Genomic DNA, 19,494 nt, shown 5'->3' with positions numbered 1-19,494 from the left:
AATCTATAATGGAAGAACTGCTGGACCTCAAATCCATTAAAACTTGTAGACAGACTTGCTTACTTGACTCAAATCACTAGCGATGCACCTGACACCAATGTTGCCACCCACTGAAAATCGTGTCTCACTTTGATTTATAACTGAAAGCTCCAAACAGAAATTTCTAACTATACCCCAGGGTCTGCCTTCATTCTGGTGTCCCTTGGACATATGGGTCAAATAACAGAATCTTCCAGTATAAAGTCAGATGTCGATCAAAGGCAACTGAGGAAAAATTAGGGGATACTGAGCACAACTAACGAGTAATTCAGCAGTAGAGACACATGCATCAACTACAGAATACCGTCTCAAGAGCGTGTGGAAAATGGGACTGCACGTTTTGGAAGATGTGTTTTAAGGTTCTGGCAAGCCAGCAAGGGGCTGGAATTCACTAAGTGAATAGAAATATGAGCCTGAAGATTGTAAGAAAAGTCATGGCTAGATATCTGAAGCTACTGGGCTGAAATCAATTAGTTTAATGGAGCTCAGGAGAGTACCTCACGTATGCCAGTATTAAAGACTGGATAAGAAAGAGATGCCAGCAAAGGGATGAAGAAGAGGCAACAAGAATGTAGAAGCAGGAGCTGTGGCCACTGTCTAAGATGTAAAGAGGACAAAGAAGCCAAAAAGAAGCTCCTGAAATTGGCCAGAGGGAATCCATTGGTCTCCCTGTAGTTTCGGAGGAGGGGAGGACATGGTCCTTAGGTGTTGGGGGATTAAAATCCTACAAATTTGCATTACATAAATGGTTAATCAAAAACACGAAGATGGGTAATGCACCTCTGGTATCCCCTGGTCATTTGCTACATACACATAGAAACCTGGGCCAGTAAATCAACTTCTTGAGTCACACATAAACGAAAAAGAGCAATCATTATTTTTTAGAATTATTGCATCAGAGAGAATATAGACGTACCATATCTAAGAATAAAAAATAATTGGTTTTCATCACCTATTAAAATAAATGTCTGTTAAAATTTTCACAGTGTTTTAAGTTTAATACAAGTATAATGAAAAATAACCTGTTTGTTTATAAATATGGTGCCTAACTATGTGGAAATCTGATTTTTTCTTAGGCAGTGAGTAAACCATAATCCCCTAGAGCTAAGGTTATTTCAGAATTATAACTATGTGCTAGCAATACTAAATCTGAAAATGAAAAAAGGACTTGACCACGTTCTAAATACTACTTCAAAACTGCTCTAACTAAATTATTCATCACTTCAGGTTGGGCTGAATTATTTAATCACTTTCATACGTTGGTTAAGTGACTACGGACAGTATTAACCAATAATTCTGATACACAAAACAAAAGGCCTTCAGCTTGTCAAGATCATCCCCCAAAAGGAAGACATCAATTTCACTGAAAAAAAAAATGGCAGTATTACAATATTATTAACTAAGAGATGTGGAATTTTTCCTAGAAATTCTAGAAACTAGAGGATTCTTAACCTACAAAATTAGCAAAAGAGATCAACCATGTTGGGGTAGAATGTTGATCATTCTAGGATATGAAAAGTTCCCAGGTTTCTCAATGCCTTAGCTGATCTTTACCGATAAAGCAATGAAGTATGCTGAGCACCGTATCTCTGCCTCCTCACTGGGGTTCCTGGCTACCAGACACCTGCCCATTTGGGCTGCTTCCTCTCTTTTGTGTTCCAGACTCAATTCCACTTGACTCACTGTAAGATCTCTTGATGCCCTGATGGACTTGCTGGTATCAGTTATCATTCCACAGCTGTTTGGTTTTGATACACTTATTAATACTATATATATATTTCTATCTCTAAACTTCCATGTTATTTTTAAATTATCTATTTAATAACTGTATTTATCAGCAGAATATAAGCTTCATGAAGGCATTTTCCCCCTATTTAATACTGCATCCTTTTTAAAACAATTTTTATTTATTTATTTATCATTGTATTATTTTATTTTATTTTATTTTTTGGCAGGGGGGTGATTAGGTTTATTTATTTCTAGAGGAGGTACTGGGGATTGAACCCAGGACCTCGTGAATGCTAAGCACGTGAGCTATACCTTCCTCCAGCACTGTACTCTTAATACCTTAGGACTATGTCTGATACCTAACAGGCAATCATATAATAGTTGTTGAATGAAAGAAGGAACATTTGATTTGTTTCCATTAGACTGCTCACTCTTTAACACATTTAAGTGTTTGATAAATGTCTGTCAAATTAAAAATGAACAATTTAGTTGCCTGTACAGCTAAAACTTCCTAAACCAAGAGCAATATAGGGAATACTAGAAATTAACAATAGTCTACATTCCACAGTGACATTTTCAATGAAAAACTGGAGAGGGCAGAAGCCTCCATTTTTTTGCAGATTGCTTGAGCATTTTAATTTCATCTGATAGTTAAAAGATGAGGACATGGCATTTTGGTTATAACAACAAGTCATGACCATCTGCTTCCATTCAAGAATGCCCTAATCTTGGTATTAATTAAATATGCTCTGCCAATTTATTTCATCCAGTTCATTTATTTCTGTTATGCACTGAAACTATGAGATTATACCACAAAGAATATACTATGAAAAATGTAAGATAAAAAATTGTATTGAAAGCATTAATTGCACAAAATAATAGCATTGCCTTTTCTAGTAGAGAAATTATTTAATTATATTTAAATATAGCTATGTAAACATGTTTTCAAATAAGCACTATTCATTTTCCTGCTGTAATTTGAAATCACATATTTACAAACTTTAATATTAGGAGTATGTACTTACATGATTTTCATGAATAAATAAAATATTAAACTGGCATAACTATGGGAAAAATTAAATTGACATATAAAAAAACCTCAAATTATAAAATATTTAGATAAGCATCATTTTATTGCTTTCAAGTTCATAAAGCATGTAAGCTCAAAAACACAGTACTCAGTAGATTTCCCAGAGTTAATTATTTTAATTAATAGATTAGAATACTTTGCCTCTGCTAATCCATTTATGACGAGTAAATATTTCTCGCAAAGCACGTAAGAGTGGTTCACAATATTTTGACAAACACCGAGAAATGCTGGCACAGAACACTGTGGGTTTCAGTGTTTGCCATCTCTCTAAAATTATGTTAAGTTATAGAAAAACTGAGTCATTCTTACAGTTTGCTAAATGTAATTGCATTATATTTGTTGAGTTCTGAATGTCTACACTTCTTGACAACTGGTCTACATCTATGCTGTATACCTTGAAATATCTGTGATATGTTAATTTGATAACTCAGTGAATGTTAAACTTATCTACCACAGTTCCAGCATTTTCCTTTACCACAGCTCGGCTCCTGCAGGTCCACCCACCTAGAGCGCTGTCCTCACACTTGACTGCTTGTCCAGACAGCTGACCTAGACACTCTTGTATGAAACCTTTCACAGCCACTCTCCTCAGACACGATTTCTCCCTCTGAGATCTTATAGGAAACTGCACTGTCCAATGGTAGCCACTAGTCACATATGACTTTAAGTTTACATTTAAATTAAATAAAATTAAAAATTTACTTCCTCAGTCACAGTAGCTACATTTCAACAACCACACATGACTAGAGCTACCATATTGGATAACACAGAAAACAGAATTTTTCTATCCTTGCAAAAAGTTCTACCAGGCAACACTGATCCAGACCAATTTTCCTTCTAGCGTATTTCCATTCATGCTACACTAAGAACATAAGATGTGATTAATGAAATAAGGTCAAATCAGTGAGATAAATTTTAAGTTAGACATTTATGTATGTGTGTGTGTATTTATGTTTGTGTGTATGTATGTGTTGTACTTCTGGGAACATTTACTAAATTAATGTGAACTATGATGCTCTAAGAAGAATATCTTGAATATCTCAAACTTACATTATCATAAAATACTTTGTTTTCAAGAAATATCTCCACAGAATGCTAAGCTTTAAGAATTACAGATAGACACCAGCATTCTTCAAGATAGAGTATGAGTATGCCTGGGTCCAGAAAGTGTAACAGAATCAGTCTGCAGTCTCTCAACTTGCCCATATGATCTTTCTAGAATCGATCTGCCCAATAACATGGCTACAAGTAAGTTTTTATGTTAGGGTCTCCCCTAGCTCCCCCTTGACAATCATCTGCACTTTACAGAAAAATGATACACCTTTCAGCCCACCAGAAATTTACCATGGGGCACCGCCCCAGGGGAACATCTGTGGCTGCGAAAGAATAATTTAAAGCATTGGTTATTTGCAAAGGCTCTTGCAATCAATGCACATAATCCCAGAAAGGCATTTCCAATACAATTTTAATTTCAATTTTAAAAATAAATATTAACATATTGATAAATAATTATGCTGTTCTAATCAATGTTGCACAAGTATTACTGGCAATAATTAATTCTAAGGAAAAAATTTAAAACTCACAGATCTTTGGTGGTAGGGAATTTTAAAAATTCAAATTATATACATATTTTTGGTAGCGAAGAATGATATAATTCTCTGAGGTACTGGAAATAAAAATTCAAGGAGAAAAATAGAAGTTTGAGGAAAAAGAACAACTTAAAATATTGAAGATCTTGTTCTATTTTTTCCCCAAATTAGCTATGATATTTAGAGTCCACCAAACATATTTAAAAGTACATTGGAAGAGTTTTGTTTTAAATATTGATATTTACAATACACTGCAAATTACATCTCTTGTAACCACTTAGAACTACAAAAAAAAAATCAGATGCTCACTTAAAATGTTTGGAGGAGGGAACATAGTTTTTAAAACTTCCTTCTTTTGTCAATAAATCATGGCATGTTGTCCCACGTCATATTTTGGTTGGTGTTTTGAAATGTTATAATAAAAAATTGGCAGCTAACCTATAATGAGTGCTTACTGTAAGTCAGTCAAGCATGTTTTATGTATGTTAAATAAACTGATCCTTTTCCCCCAGCTTTATTGAAAAATAATTGGCAAATATAATTGTGTGTATTTCAAATGTGCAACCTTTGATGATGTGATATACATCCACAGTGTGGAATGATTAACACTCGCAAGATAATTAACATATCCATCACCTCACGTAGTTAACTTCTGTGTGTATGGAGGGAGAATGCTAAAGATTTACTCTCAGCAACTTTTAAGTATAGGATACCATACTGTTAACTATCGTCACTGTGTCACACATTAGATTCTCAGAACTTGCTATTCTTATAACTGAAAGTTTGTACCTTTGACCTACGTCTCCACATTTTCCCAGCCCCTGGAAAGTACCATTCTATTCTCTGTTTCTGTGACAATGACATTTTCTTTCTTTTTAGATCTTTTTTTTTTTAGTTTACATATAATAACTCACCTAATCTTAACAAAACCTTTTCAGGTGCGTTCTATCATCATCTCTGCCTGTACGTGAGGAAACTGAGACACAGGCTGATTAAGCTAGTAAGTTACACAACCAGTGGAAAGGGAGGCTGGGATGTAGGCCCGGCTAAACCAGGCTGGGCGTCACCCTGTAACCCATGTGCAGTGTTACCTGTTTAGAAATGTTCTTCCAGCCTAAACATTCAAGTGTGGAAACCTTACCTTTTCAGCTAGGTTTGCAAACATCTGCATGCTCCACAACACCCAGGGTTTAGTTTTACGCCTAAAACGTGTGTAATAAACCTTTGCTGATTATACATTTAGAATCTTCAAGAATTTCTCTCCTCTATCTAATAAGTAAGAGCGGTCGTCTCCAAACATCTAAAATTAAGGATGGTAACCTTCTATCCCATTTTTGAGGAGGAACTTCCATCCATACATTTGACTAGAAGTGGAAAGACACACAAAACAAGTGGAATAGTGGTTCTCTTTTGGTATTGTTAGACATTGTTAAATTTGGTTCTTGAGTTTTTTATTGTTTGCATTTCCCTATTCTTTGAGATTTCTATGTTGGGCATAGATCACTCTTGCAATAGGCGGAGAAATTATTTGTTACCGAGACACTGTTTGGCATTCACAAGTACGGAAAACAAAGGGAAAGCGAGGGATACAGATGCACAAGGAACAGCACGGTCCCCAGAGGAAGAGGGTAACACAGGATGTGAGTCGGAGGGTCTGGCCTGAACACTGGGAGGGCTCACGTCTCCTTACCTGGCATTGGGAAGCCACAGGGCCCTGGCAGCCCTAGGAGCGGGGCCCACGTTCAGACAAAGCGGAAGCAAAACATTTGACTTGTTAGAGGCTATGAGAGGAATTTCCAGAAATCACGTACTTTTCATTTCCTCATATATTTTAAAGACAACTTAGTCAATTTCCAAAGGATTATCACCCGATTGATCTGAGAAGCCTAGTTCTTTCCTTGGGCTCCTCAGGTGACGGCTCTGTCTTCCCCAAGCATGGGAGGAAGTGGTAGCCACTGACTGGCAGTTTTCAGCTCTGCCTTTGAAATCTAGCGGCATGCAGTTTTCTTTCTCTTCTTAAGAGTAGTATGATGGATTTTTATTTACAGAAGTACAAATGCTTAAAAGCCATACCTTGACATGTAAATTTTTTGGAGGGAGTTGTGAGCAATAGTTTATCTGCCATTTCTCCAGGACCAGCACAGCGAGCAATTCCGGGTTCTTTGTATTCCGACTTCACCCAGTCGGATAACCACTGCATGTTACAATCACAGTAAAGAGGGTTGGCTCCAATTGCTCTGGAAAACAACACCACAAAAGCACACACACACACGCACAAGTACAGAAGGACTGTTATTTCCTAAGGGAACATAATTCAAAGTGATGCTCAGTAGAAAACGCCTATAGATTCATTGATAAAAATTTAGAAGAAAATAGAGACATCGTTGATTTCCCATTTTCCTGAATTCTGTGCAACTGCAATTTAGTGAGCTGTCACTAGAGTTAACACTCATCTGGTTTTACAAGGTCTCCTTGTATCTGCAGACAGGTTTATAGGGGGTGTAGGCACACCCAAAATGTAGACTAACACGTCCTTCATTCACCAATGATTTACTGAGGACCCAATCATTATGCCAGGTGCTGGGGACCCAAATACAAATAATACATTATTTTTAGCCCCCAAAACTCCTTTGGCAAAGGAGATTAACATATACTCATACATACAAATAATTTTCATTAGAAGGGCTACAGTAGAAAAATTCACAAGATGATTGTGAAGAGAGGGTAACTTTTCTGGGAGACTGGTAGTTTAAGAAGTCGGAACTTTTAGATACTTATATTCAAGTAGGTGGAAAAGGTTGGAAAGGATATTTCAGTGCAAAGGACCAGAACAAAGGCAAGAAGATAAGGAAGGGCATGAAATAATAAAAATGCACAAAGCTCGTTCCCCAGGGCTGATATGGAACGTCATTTGATGTCTGTCCCTTTAACATTTTTTCATTTCAGAGCTTTGGTTCCTACTCACACAGGCAGTTGTAGTGACAGGAAACGTCATCGAGATAATAGCATCTCTGCATCATTCTGGTATGCAGGAGCTGTGCTAAGCCATTAACATGAATTGACTCATTTTATCCTAAACAGAGACTCTATGAGGTCAATACTATTAAAAACCTATTTTACAGATTAGAAAACTGAGGCCAGATAAGTTTCCCAATGGGTTCACAAATTCACCAAGCTTGCGCACAAGTAGTATACGCATAAAGTAACATTTAAAAACTGATCAATTCTGATTTATAATTAACTTCAGATTAGTCATGTTTCTAGGTATAAAGTCTAAGCAAAATTAATCTTATTCTTTTATTAAGCGACTTTCAAAATATACTTGTAAAGCCGTAATACTTTATGCTGTAGCTATTTTAATCCCCAACTCTAGCTGAGAATTGGAGTGTAGTAAATGTCATGTTTCTATGCATGTCAGATTCGAAACTTTCTTCTAAATTAAAAATGAGGTTCTTGAGTCATTTGATCTCATCTCTACTGACAGTTGCTAAATCCTTACTATGCTAGGAGACAGCGTAAAAAAAGTGAACAGAGCAGAGCTCTCTGTGATCCAGGGGGTAAAAGACACATGAGATACATAACAAAACAGGACGCATGACAAAGAAGATTCGAACTGCTCCCACCTTGGGGCAGAGGGTCACATAAAGGACAATGCTACTTAGCTCAAGCAGCACCTTCCCTATGCGGCCTTCTCTGACCCTAACACTATCAGGATGCCATTCTCTGCCATGGCACCGCCGTCCTGTACCCCTGAGCTGGGGTCTCATTCACATGGGACCTCAGGCAAATGACTTCCATGAAGTTTGTAGAGAAGTGGCCCTGATGTCAACTTTGAGGCAGGTGTTGGGGCTCAGACTTGAAAAACTGGAGGTCTTGCCTCTAGGGACCTAAGAGTTTCATGGAAGGGATATTAATACTAAGTCCAAACAGTCAGAAGGACAAAGCCGTATACTGACAGCACAGCCCCTACAAGGGAAAATTCAGATGGCACATGAGTGACTACTGGTTCCTAGCCTCTGCCCATCCCCTTCTCTCAATTTTCTAAACTTCGTATCTTCTTGGGGTTTGGAAGGTTTCGGAGAGGAGGGCAAATCCAAGAAAAAATATGGCCAGCAACCTCCTCTGGAGAACCGGGAGCCAACTGACACTGATATTTAAGCTGAAGCAGGTAACTGCTGCCAGGTGACGCCACACTCAGCCTGACCTAAGAAAGCCTTGGATTGTAGGGCTGTTCTCTGAACCTCCTTCCCCACTTGCCCATGGTCTTAACAGTACAACTAAGAAAATGGGAGAGCGGAATTTGACCCAGTGGAGGGTTCTGGACCTCATTATGATTTTATTGTACTTCCAAGAAATATGGAGGTACAAACGGCCTGCTATGAGAGAATGCAAAGGAAAAACATTTCACCCAATATGAGGATTTGGCTGTTCCCCTCTACCACACTAAATGCCTTAAACCTTGTCTAATTTATTTTTGCATGGTGCCATAGTCAATGCTGAGTCATATTTGCTAAAGAAATGAATCCACTTTGAGCAAAGCAGGATAGGCTTCCTGGAGCAGCGGATACTTGGGATGCGCCTTAGAAAAGCAGGGTTTGGCAAGATGGCATTGAAGGGGAGCTGATATTTAGAATTAGAGAGCACTAAGAGAAAAAGTGCAGGCTAGGAAGTTAGGGAGCCATGCTTGTAAGAAGAGACATTTTTATAAGCAAAGAGAACTCAGCTAATGGGCCGTTAGGGTCAGAAGGATAAATTAAGGCTATATTGCAGAGGCCGCCATATCTAAATTGAAAATATTTACATTTTCATTTCTTCTGTATAACGCAGGGAACTCTATTCAGTATTTTGTAATAATCTTTAATAAAAATATGAAAATGAATATATGTATATATTCATTTTGTATGTATATGTATATGTATGTATATTCATCACTGGGACATTGTGCTGTACACCAGAAATTGACACATTGTAATTGACCATACTTCAATTAAAAAAAAAAGAAAAACTTTACGTTTTATTTAAAGATGGAACCAATCACATTTTATGATGTGACAATAAAAAAGGCGGCAGAGGATTGTTTGTTCTAAACCCACACTCATGAGCTAGATACTCACAGGTGTGACAATGCAGAAAGATCGTTGAAAGCACCTTCAGGCACAACAGAAATGTCATTTCCATGTAGAGAACTAAAAGCAAGAAAAAGCAAAATTAAATTTCCTATTATTTCAGGGAGTTCAGAAAAACCCCCATGCATATATGAAACTTTATAACAAACTTTTAAATCAGTGTAGAAAAGATGGTCTATTCAAGAAACAGTCTTTATACAAATGGATATCTATTTGGGAAAGCAGAAAGTTAGTACCTACCTCACATCATAAGCATAAAGTAAATTCTAGGTTGAAGAGTTAAATGTAAAAATAAAATTGAAAATGTATTAAAAGAAAATACAGCAGTGTTCCTTTTTATAAATGTGGGATATTAAGGGCTTTTAAAAGCACTACATTATAAAACTCAGAAACCATCATGGGAAAAAGTGATATATTTTTGACATTGTAAAATATATCCATAATATAAAAGATTACATATAAAGAACAGAATGGGAAATATTTGCAACATATGTAAGCTATAAGGATTAACTCCTTTGTAAAAAGACCTGTAAACTTGGAGTCAGGTGGGAGATGTATAAAGGCATGTATGTTAATGAGGAAAAGACAAAGTACACCGCAGAAAATGGGAAATAATGTGATCAGGCTCATAGAATAAGAAGCACAAATGCTCAATAAACAAATAAAATATTCTCAAATGCTCTAGTAATTGGAACTGCAAATTGAAACAGGAACAGAAAATAAAGTTCCATCTGTCATATGGCAAAAATGAAAGGACTGATAATATTCAATATTTGCAAGAGTGCTTTGAAATAGGTGCTGTATTAAAACAGCTGGTGGAAAATAAATCTGTAAATTGACAAAATCTTATTTGGGGAACAACAAGATGGTGACTTTGGTATTCTCCTAATGTGCCTGACAGTAAGATGGATGTGTAGAATGTTCACTCCAGCACTGCAGACACAAAAAAAATCTAGAATCAAATCGAATGATAGTAAAGATGAAAGCTGGTTAAATAAGGTACGGTTCCTTCATTCTATGAAGTATTCTGTATCATTTAAGCAGTTGAGAAATATGATACAGATGGACTGGAAGAAGGCTAAACCATATTGTTAAATAAAATTAGTCAATGGCAGAACAAGAAAAACCCTATTTATGGTTCTTAAGTTATATAGCAGTGGGCATTCATATATCAATATATAAAACCAAGCACAGAATAAGGACCAGAAAAAAAAAAAAACTGTTTAACTGTCAATTCTGGGGGAGGGGACTGGGATTGAGGATCATGTTTTATTTCACATAATTTTAGATAAATTGTGTATCGTAAAAATACGTTGGTGTATTATGTAATTTCTAGAGAAATTAAAATTTCCTCTTTTTCTTTCAAAATTACTTGGATCTATACAAAACTACGTCTTAATATCATATAGCAGCAAATTAATGACTACAGCAACAATGTGTTACAAAAGAGAAAAATATGTTCTCCAAGTAAAAGCTGTTGGGCAATGATACAGTAAAATGTAATTTTCCTATTTCCAAATCTGTAGCAACTCATAATACATACTACTGAAAATACCTGAAAATAAACACAAAGCAGTTAAATCATTAAAAAGACAGTCCAAAACCCAGATCCCCGAGAAAAGAAGTATTTTGTTAAACATAAGATGCTTACAGTAATCGAAGAGACTTCAATCCATCGAAGGTTCGAGGAGGAAGACATCTCAGACGGTTGTAACTAAGAATTCTGAAAGCACACATAAGCTGATTTGTTTTACTCAGGTATCCCCCAAATAGCCAAATGTCATTTAAAAAAATAAAGCAGTTAAGAAAAGGGTCATTATAGCATGTTATACACTGAGAATACTGACACATAACATTTCTGCATCTTTGTGTTGTTTCACTATTACAATGTATTTATTTCTAAATACATTCTAGAATGCTTCCTACCCCTGAGGACACGCTGATGTCTCAGCTGTGTCCTCTGTAAGATGACTTTCTCCAGAAGTCTATCTTAAAGATTTCTCTAAACCCCACCACAAATGTAAATTATTCTTTGTTTCTCTTATAGAACCCAACACTTTTTGTAGTATCTGTATTTGTAGGTTTACTTAAGTTTTATTCGTCTGTTTCTCCCAACACTATTAACGTTCCTTGAGTGCAGAGACTCTGTCTTTTCTACTAGGACCGTCCAATGAATACTCAGGACCACACTTTCATACTCACAAGGTGAGGAGCTGGGTCATGTTGCTGAAGCTCTGATTAGACAGGGTGCTGATTCGGTTGTTACTTAAGTCTCTAAAAGAGAAAAAGAAAGACATGGAGTCTGCTGTTACCATGAGTCATTCTTAGAAAGGGAAGGTTCTTCTTGCTCACAGTCAAAGCAGCGCTAGGACTCAGCTTTCATCTGAAAGTAACACCACACTGGGCAGACTGCAGCCTTCTTCATGACTACTCACGCCCCCGCCTGCTGAAATTAGAAGCGACCAAGTGCTTTGGCTAGTGAAGTATGGGCATCAGTTCTGGTTTCACCTCAGAACAGAAGCTTTAGCGCGAGCTAATTCTGTCCCTCTCCTCCCTCCTCTGCAAGGCTCTTGATGTCCCACAGAGGTCCTGCCTGCTGCCTGGACCCCAGAGCAAAGACAGGCGGAGGCCACTCACAGCTGACACATTTATAGGTGAGAAATAAACCTCTGTTCTTGAAAGTTCCACCGATGGCACATACTTTTTCACTGACGCATACAAAGACTCAAACAGGGTAATGGAAAGGATCCCTTATTTAATTACGTTAACAACGCCGTCGTTAATAGTAACACCATGATTAAACACTTGGCCTATGGCAAAGTCACTAGCACGTAGTTGGTCCTCAGTAAATGTCTGTTCAATAAATAATAAGTAAATGAGAGAAATGTGGATTTTTTTTTAACCAATGCTAAATGGATATTTATAAGTGTACTTTGTACTACAGGTTGTAATTTATATTCAGTGAACTAATTTTTATTATATGTATTATATGTGTGAAATATATATGTAATATGGCATGCAATAATAATGTTATAAATATAATACTATTATATAATATATAATAACATGTAATGACATACATGTTTCGTATTTTGCTTTAGACAAAAGTTAGCGAATATATACATATACACACTCATGTAGTTACGGCAATGTGACACATATTAGTGAATATTCACTAAATTTTACCTAAAGCAAGATGCCAAATATATGACTAAAAGGAAGATTCATAAATAAATGGAACATCATGGGTTGTGATTTGGGTTCATTTATGTCTGTTGTGTATTTATGTTCACTATATTTTTTTCTGAAGCAAAATATGTGAATAAATGCAAGATACAGAAGAGCTGCTGAAGGTTATCCATTCCTTTATTAAAATACCAAAATGTCAGTAAAATGGACCAAAGAAATTGTGAAATGGTGGGGAAGTTAGAGCAGCTGAGCTGTACCATCCATCTTCTTAGCTGCTGAGGTACTCAAGCTAAATTTAAAAAATGAATAAATACATCAACGCTAGCAGAAATTACTTGCCTAGAGTTGTATGCTGAGTCACTGGTAAAATCATTTCTGGACCTACAGATTCTTTTTTCATTTCCAAACTGGTTTTAACTAATCACATGCTGTCCCACAAATGACCCAATGCTGCTAAAGTGACCCTTTGGAAATTGCAGCAATTTAATGGTTTATTTAACAGAACAAATGTATGTAATCAGTTCTTGCTGCTATTAAATAAACAACTAGGGGCAGAACAAGATTTTTTAGAGGATATTCTTTTTTTCTTAACTTAGTCATTTGTCATTTAAACAGTCCTATATACTTCCCACAGAGGGTTTGATTTTCACACACATTTAAGAAAAACTGAAAATGCTCAACAGCATTTTAACTAACCTCCAAGTGCTTAGGGTAAAGTTTACAATGAGAAACATGACATTTTCTGTTACCTAGGTTTCCATTCACGAATTAGGCATAAGCCCCCTTTTCTGGGAATACTAGAAATCTAAGACAGTCATATTTACTCTAAAATCAGATAGACTTAAAGACAAAGTATTTCCTTTCATATCCACTATTGCTGCTGATTTTTTTGTTTTGTGACAAGTTTCCTTGTTTACCAACAACACTACTCTAAGAGTGACATTACATACAGTAAGATTCTATCGTTTTAAAAATACTGTGCACATAACCAGATTGAAATGAAATGTTTGCATGTTTAAATATAATCTAGTATCTACAAGTTAAAAACTGTAAAAAACTGCTTACATACATTAATGAAAGAAAGATGCTATGTTAGGAGGACATCAAAACAGACTGATAAAAACAACTCAATGTTTTGACATTATTACTCAGAATGTCAGCATCTTTGTCAAGTTTATTCACACACTACATATGCAAATATGGATTTTATAAAATTTTAATACTGGAATCCCTTTATTAATTCATGAATTATATAAGTGAATCAAGCCTAGTAAACTAGATTTCCAATACATTTTCAGTAAAGGTTTTACCATCTGCTATGTTTTGCTTAAAGTCAATAATAACATTGTTTCCCATCCTTCTTTCCTTGGATTCTCATAAAATCGCCCATATTCATCCTCAATAGCATTCTCTAGCATACTGCATTTCTACAATTCTCCGATACTTAGACTTAATCATATTTACACTTCGAATAGAGGAGGGCCTTTTTCTAAGGCGCGCCCTTGTCCGACTGATATTCAATGAAGATGTAGCCAGTGATCCAGAACCTCAGTGAGCAAGAAAGGAGGCATCTAACTGAAATGGATTTGTATTACCTGAAAGGCTCGCTAAATCTTCTGCCCCTTGCTATCCCCACTTTCCTGAAACAGAATAAGAAGTCAAAGATGGAAAAATACAATTATACATTACTCACATAAGTGTTAGATGCTTGTAGTTGGAGAGTTCCTTAGGAACCAGTGTAAATTGGTTCCCATCCAGATACCTAAAAACAAGGAAACAATATTATCTTTTTGAAAGTTAACAGTTATGAATCATAAAATAATTGAATAATATATCAGTCAAATGGAAGCAAGGAAACACTTGGTAATTTTGGCCTTAAGATGTCATATTTTTAGCGAAGATTGCTATTTAAGAGAAGTAAAGGAAAAAAGACCACAGTTGCCCAAAAGAGTAGAACTCTTTTGTGGATTACTTAGGCTAAATTATAAAACCAAGGAGAAACTGATGAGTCAGTTCTTTGTGGTTTATCTAAGGAGGCAAGGCACATATCCAACCATTTGTGTGTCAGCAAGAAGGGTCATTCAATCAACCATACTTTTAGTCACCTTCAGTTCACTTGTGTTTATGTGGAAACAACACCATGCAATGCATTCACTATTGGCAGAAACTTGCTACCGCCGGCAAGAGTAATCTCCATCACCTTAATACGTATTAATACACTTGGTCAATAACAATGAATGGTTCAAACGATATACTTGGGAATTTTAATGTCATTAGATTTCAGTTTAAAAAAAATCTTAAAAATAGTTTTTACCCTTGTATATCTGCTTGGTGATATTAATTTTAGGAGAGTTCATAGAAAATCACAACATTTATCAAGCACACAAATATAGCAAATAGATGTAAAAATAATAATCAAATCACCCTATATAAGTAAAATTTCCCTTTCTGATTAGAGTCAGCAGAGTAATCAGAAAATAGAGACTTTGGGCTAACAAGCAAGACACAAAAATAAATGAGTTCTTAAAGTTATATCCATGATATCACAAAAAGAAAAGTAATTCCATCTCCTCCCAAGGCTGTCTTTTCCCGAATATAGATGATGAAGGGTAAAAATGTCTTTCAGTGACTTGGGGCGTCTGGTTACAGACGTGCCCACAAACAATGCTGTCACATCGGACACATGGCCCCTCCTGCCCAGCGTCGTGGACCATCTTCAGATCCAACTGGGGTTGAGGTTAGTACTTTTGCTAGATGTGGAAGTAGCTGAGAAACTGCATAAGATAACAATCTATTGCAAACATTTCAAAACGAGAAAAGTTATACAAAAGACACAAGTTATCAAAATATGTAAAAATATGTGATTTAAGAGTCAGGCTTTTGTTATGACTTCTTAACATCTATTCAAATTTTCTGACTTCACATTTCGACTCCTCTCGCTCCTTTCTTTTCTCTAGATAAGAATTTCTTGGTACCACTAGAGGGAAGCATAACCCCACATACTGCAGCACCTTTCCCTTTATTCCAGAAAACATCACATTGCAAAGCTAAAAAGATTCAGAATGTGCTCTATGGATGCTTACATGTAAATCAATCGAAGAGGGGAATTATATGGAACTGATTAAAAATAAAAGATACCATCTGTTCAAAATTGTCCACCACTACATACTTATTTGTGCCAAATTCTTTAATAATTTAATATATTATGCACACGGACATTTTCTAATACATGCATATATGTTACTGGAGAGAGGGATCCTGCTGACTTGGTATGGTTCTAAGAATAAGCTCTTGGGGGGGTAAAGCTAAAATTCACAAGAGATGAGCTAATATTTTCCTCTTCTCTGAGACATATTTTCTTTAGATAAAAGAATTACTTTGGAAAATTTGTAGAGGAATAGATTGAAGATTCCACTATCTGACAAATGAAACATGTAGATGGCACAGACAAATGAATCGAGAAGGTTCTCGGATGAATAAGGAAATTGAAAGATGTTCGAAATTATTTGCTGGGAATCAGGTAAAAGGACGAAGGCATGGGCCAAGAAGAAGGGATTTAGCATCAAAGATGATCTAAATGTTACGCTGAGTATTACATTCTTGGCTGGGGTGTTCTTAGAGTCGATGTTTTGCATACAGAATACTCTACAGGCATCTAGCTTCCGACACTGAATGGAGGGTAATCTTCTGAAATAAATGCATATCAAAATGAGAATTAAGAATTTAACCACACACACACATATAAAGCAGTGCTGATAGTTACCTAACAAGTGTGATTGGCAGCAAGAGAGAGAAACTGAGCACTTCACAACAGTTCAGAACCAAAAGGGAAGATCACATACTTTTTCTCTATTCAAGACCAAATTAGAATTTGTAAAACTGAGCATGATTTGCAAGTAAGTTCCTTGATAACTGAAGTGACCTCTTCTTGAACCTCACTGCCTGTGTTCCAGGTTGCCAAAAGTTTATCTAAGCGGCTCGTTCAGAACCCTTGTACAGTTGTGCATGAATTACAGGTACACGGCTTCATGACTTAGACATTTGATACATGGTTTCATGCAGTCAAAAAATAAACAGAGGCCAAACGACTCAGTGGTATATCAGGCATTTGTCCATGGTCCTCAGTGCACAGACAAAGGATCGGAAGGGAGCCTGCATGCTCTGACTCATTCCATTCCACATGAAGCATGAGGCAGCTAAGGAAGTGTGCGTGGTGCTCAGTATCCCATATGTGTAAATTGGCCATGTAATTTGTGGTTAAATATCAGTTTTGAAAATGTTAGGGATAACTGGCCCCACATCCTTTACGACCTAAAGGACTCTGATTCAAGTCCAAAGGGCAATATCGCTTTTTAAAGGTAAAGATTATGTCAGCTTCTTCCACATCCTCCATATTTATGCATCCCTTGGGCTAAGATATTCTCCATGGTGACATGTGGTGAAGAATAATTAACCATATGAAACATCCCAGACACTGTAGATAAACTAAATATATAGCATTTCTCAAGGTGCACATGAGGGAACATTGCTCTTGTAGGGGAGGCCACGAGAAAAGGCTTATGGAGGTGAGTAAGGGCAGAGTGTGGAAGCTACCTCCGAGCTTACACCCTCCTCCCCGGAGTTGCACAGTGCACCTTAGCGTCCTAAAGGCCCTGAGAAATCCTACAGTGAAGAGAGAAACACAATCAGTACTTCCCAAGGGTACCTGAATTTGCTTTTACATTATTTGTTTAGGGTTTTACCTGATACTAATGAATGGATTAGAGAATGAATGTAACTTGTAAAAAGGACTCAAAAGATTTTTGTTTGGTCTCCATTTCCCTTGGCGTGTGAAACAGTAATCGTTCAGGAAGAGCAAAGACAAGCACTACTTACAATTCAGTGACGTCTCTTGGAATGCCTTTGGGCAAGACCTTCAGGCCTTTGTTGCTACATCGGACCACTGTGTCCAAGCAGGTACACTCCGTAGGACAGCGAGAGAGTGGGGAACAACTGTTGTCATCATTTCCTAAATTGCCAAAAGAGATACAGGAAAATGCAGATTTGTGGCTTGGGAGATGCTCGAAGGGCTTTTACACCTTTAGCTTAACCAACGCAAGAGTCTTGAGCCTAACTTACATACAGGGCATTCAGTATTCACAAACAGACACCACACGTTCTGGGTAGGACTGTTTTCAGACTGCCTAGGGCAGAAGTCCAAAACACAATTCCCTTTGTATTATCAATACAATTATAATGTTATGTTCTTTTTTGCCATTATTTATACAAATTATATTTTTATTTAGAATATGTAAATGTAAACTGAATTATGGAGACACTGTAAGGAGACAGACATGAAGAGACAAAGGGACAGATTACTTTAAAATGTTTAGCAAAAAGTGTAAGGGCCTCTCATGTTAAAATATAAGGCTCAAATGAGCCCTTCACTTACTGGCAACAATAACAGAACCCCCTGTACCCACATTACAGAGCTATTCTGAGAAGCAAGTGCGATGATATAGAGAGAGTATTAAAAAGTGAAAACTATTGTTTTTGTTAAGTTAACTAGAATTTCTATTTTAGAAATCAGTTGCTTTTATCATCTAAAAGTGGCAGTTCCTAAAAGAGATGCTTAGAATAATAAAGAAAATTAAAACCAAAGCTGTATAAACAGTATCAGCCACAAGTTGGAAGATTTTCTAAAACACTCAGAAGCACACGTCAAGCAGAGTTAGATGTGAAAGTACAGTCTGAGCAAGTAAGGGCCCTGCTGCTAAAACAAAACAAAACAACACAACAAAGCAAAAAATGCACAATAACTATCTATTGCCTGAACTGTGATATCCTGTCTAGCAGCGCCCACAGCATCAGAACAGTCACCGCAGGGTCTGGTCACCAGCCATCTGGCCAGGCTTTCTTACCATCATCGCACGTGAAGTCTTGGATGGCAACATCCTGGATGGGGATCTCTTTGAGAAAGTAGGGTTTCTGACATCGAGGATTTCCCGTTACAATTCTTTTCTTCCTGAGCCATTCTCCCAACCAAGCCAGGTAGCAGTTACAGTTAAAAGGATTGGCCAAGAGGTTTCTAAGCACCATATGCAAACAATGCAGAGTTGAGTTTAGGGGTTTGTGTTCCCACTTCTCAAAACCCCATGCTACCATGTTCCCACACCATACCTGTTGGAATGATTCCTTCTTTGTCTTTGTATTCACCCCACCTCCTATCCTTTCACCCCACCTCCGATCCATGATCAGTCACACACAACTGGGATGCATTCTTTGGCTACAGTATTTATGTTTGGAACTTAAAAAATAAAATTTTCATACAAGAATTCTTCAAATAATTTCATATGAAAAATAAATTGAAGGTGGTAATTCAGGGTTGGTGCCGTGGATCCTGACAGATACCTCATTTAGAGATCATTCAAATGTGTCAGAGATCTGACTTGCTGTCAAACTTCCCTACACTGATAATGCAGTAATTTAATATAAAGATGAAGGCTGATTACCTTATATTATTGAGTTTAACCTGACAACAGCTATTTCATTAATTTGTCATTTCAAGATTTCCATCTTTTATTTGCTCCAGAGAATAGGTTTCCCATCTAAACTGACAGCTGAGTTGATTAAATGCCAGTTATAAAAATGAATTTACTTCTCCAAATCTCAATACTTTTGGCATCTCACCACTTCAGCACAAACCTATCGACAATTCCATTATTTATAAACATGCCATCTTTAATATGCACAA

The 19,494-nt window shown here is 36.7% G+C and overlaps 1 protein-coding gene across 4 annotated transcripts in view; it reads right to left on the bottom strand.

Annotated features, from left to right (window-relative positions):
- The window catches only part of SLIT2 (slit guidance ligand 2), a 347,903-nt gene that overhangs the window by 50,046 nt on the left and 278,363 nt on the right, over positions 1-19,494 (bottom strand). For all 4 annotated transcript variants that reach the window (XM_032494701.1, XM_032494710.1, XM_006184694.3 and 1 more), the window contains 7 exons: positions 18,662-18,828; positions 17,637-17,769; positions 14,455-14,523; positions 11,775-11,846; positions 11,224-11,295; positions 9,561-9,632; positions 6,520-6,683 (listed from right to left, as the gene is read on the bottom strand). In XM_032494701.1, coding sequence (XP_032350592.1) covers positions 6,520-6,683; positions 9,561-9,632; positions 11,224-11,295; positions 11,775-11,846; positions 14,455-14,523; positions 17,637-17,769; positions 18,662-18,828 — 749 coding nt within the window. The remainder of the gene's footprint in view (positions 1-6,519; positions 6,684-9,560; positions 9,633-11,223; positions 11,296-11,774; positions 11,847-14,454; positions 14,524-17,636; positions 17,770-18,661; positions 18,829-19,494) is intronic.

Source organism: Camelus ferus, chromosome 2, assembly GCF_009834535.1.
Source record: "Camelus ferus isolate YT-003-E chromosome 2, BCGSAC_Cfer_1.0, whole genome shotgun sequence".
Classification (NCBI taxonomy): Eukaryota; Metazoa; Chordata; class Mammalia; order Artiodactyla; family Camelidae; genus Camelus; species Camelus ferus.
This window is presented reverse-complemented; position numbering and strand designations above follow the sequence as displayed.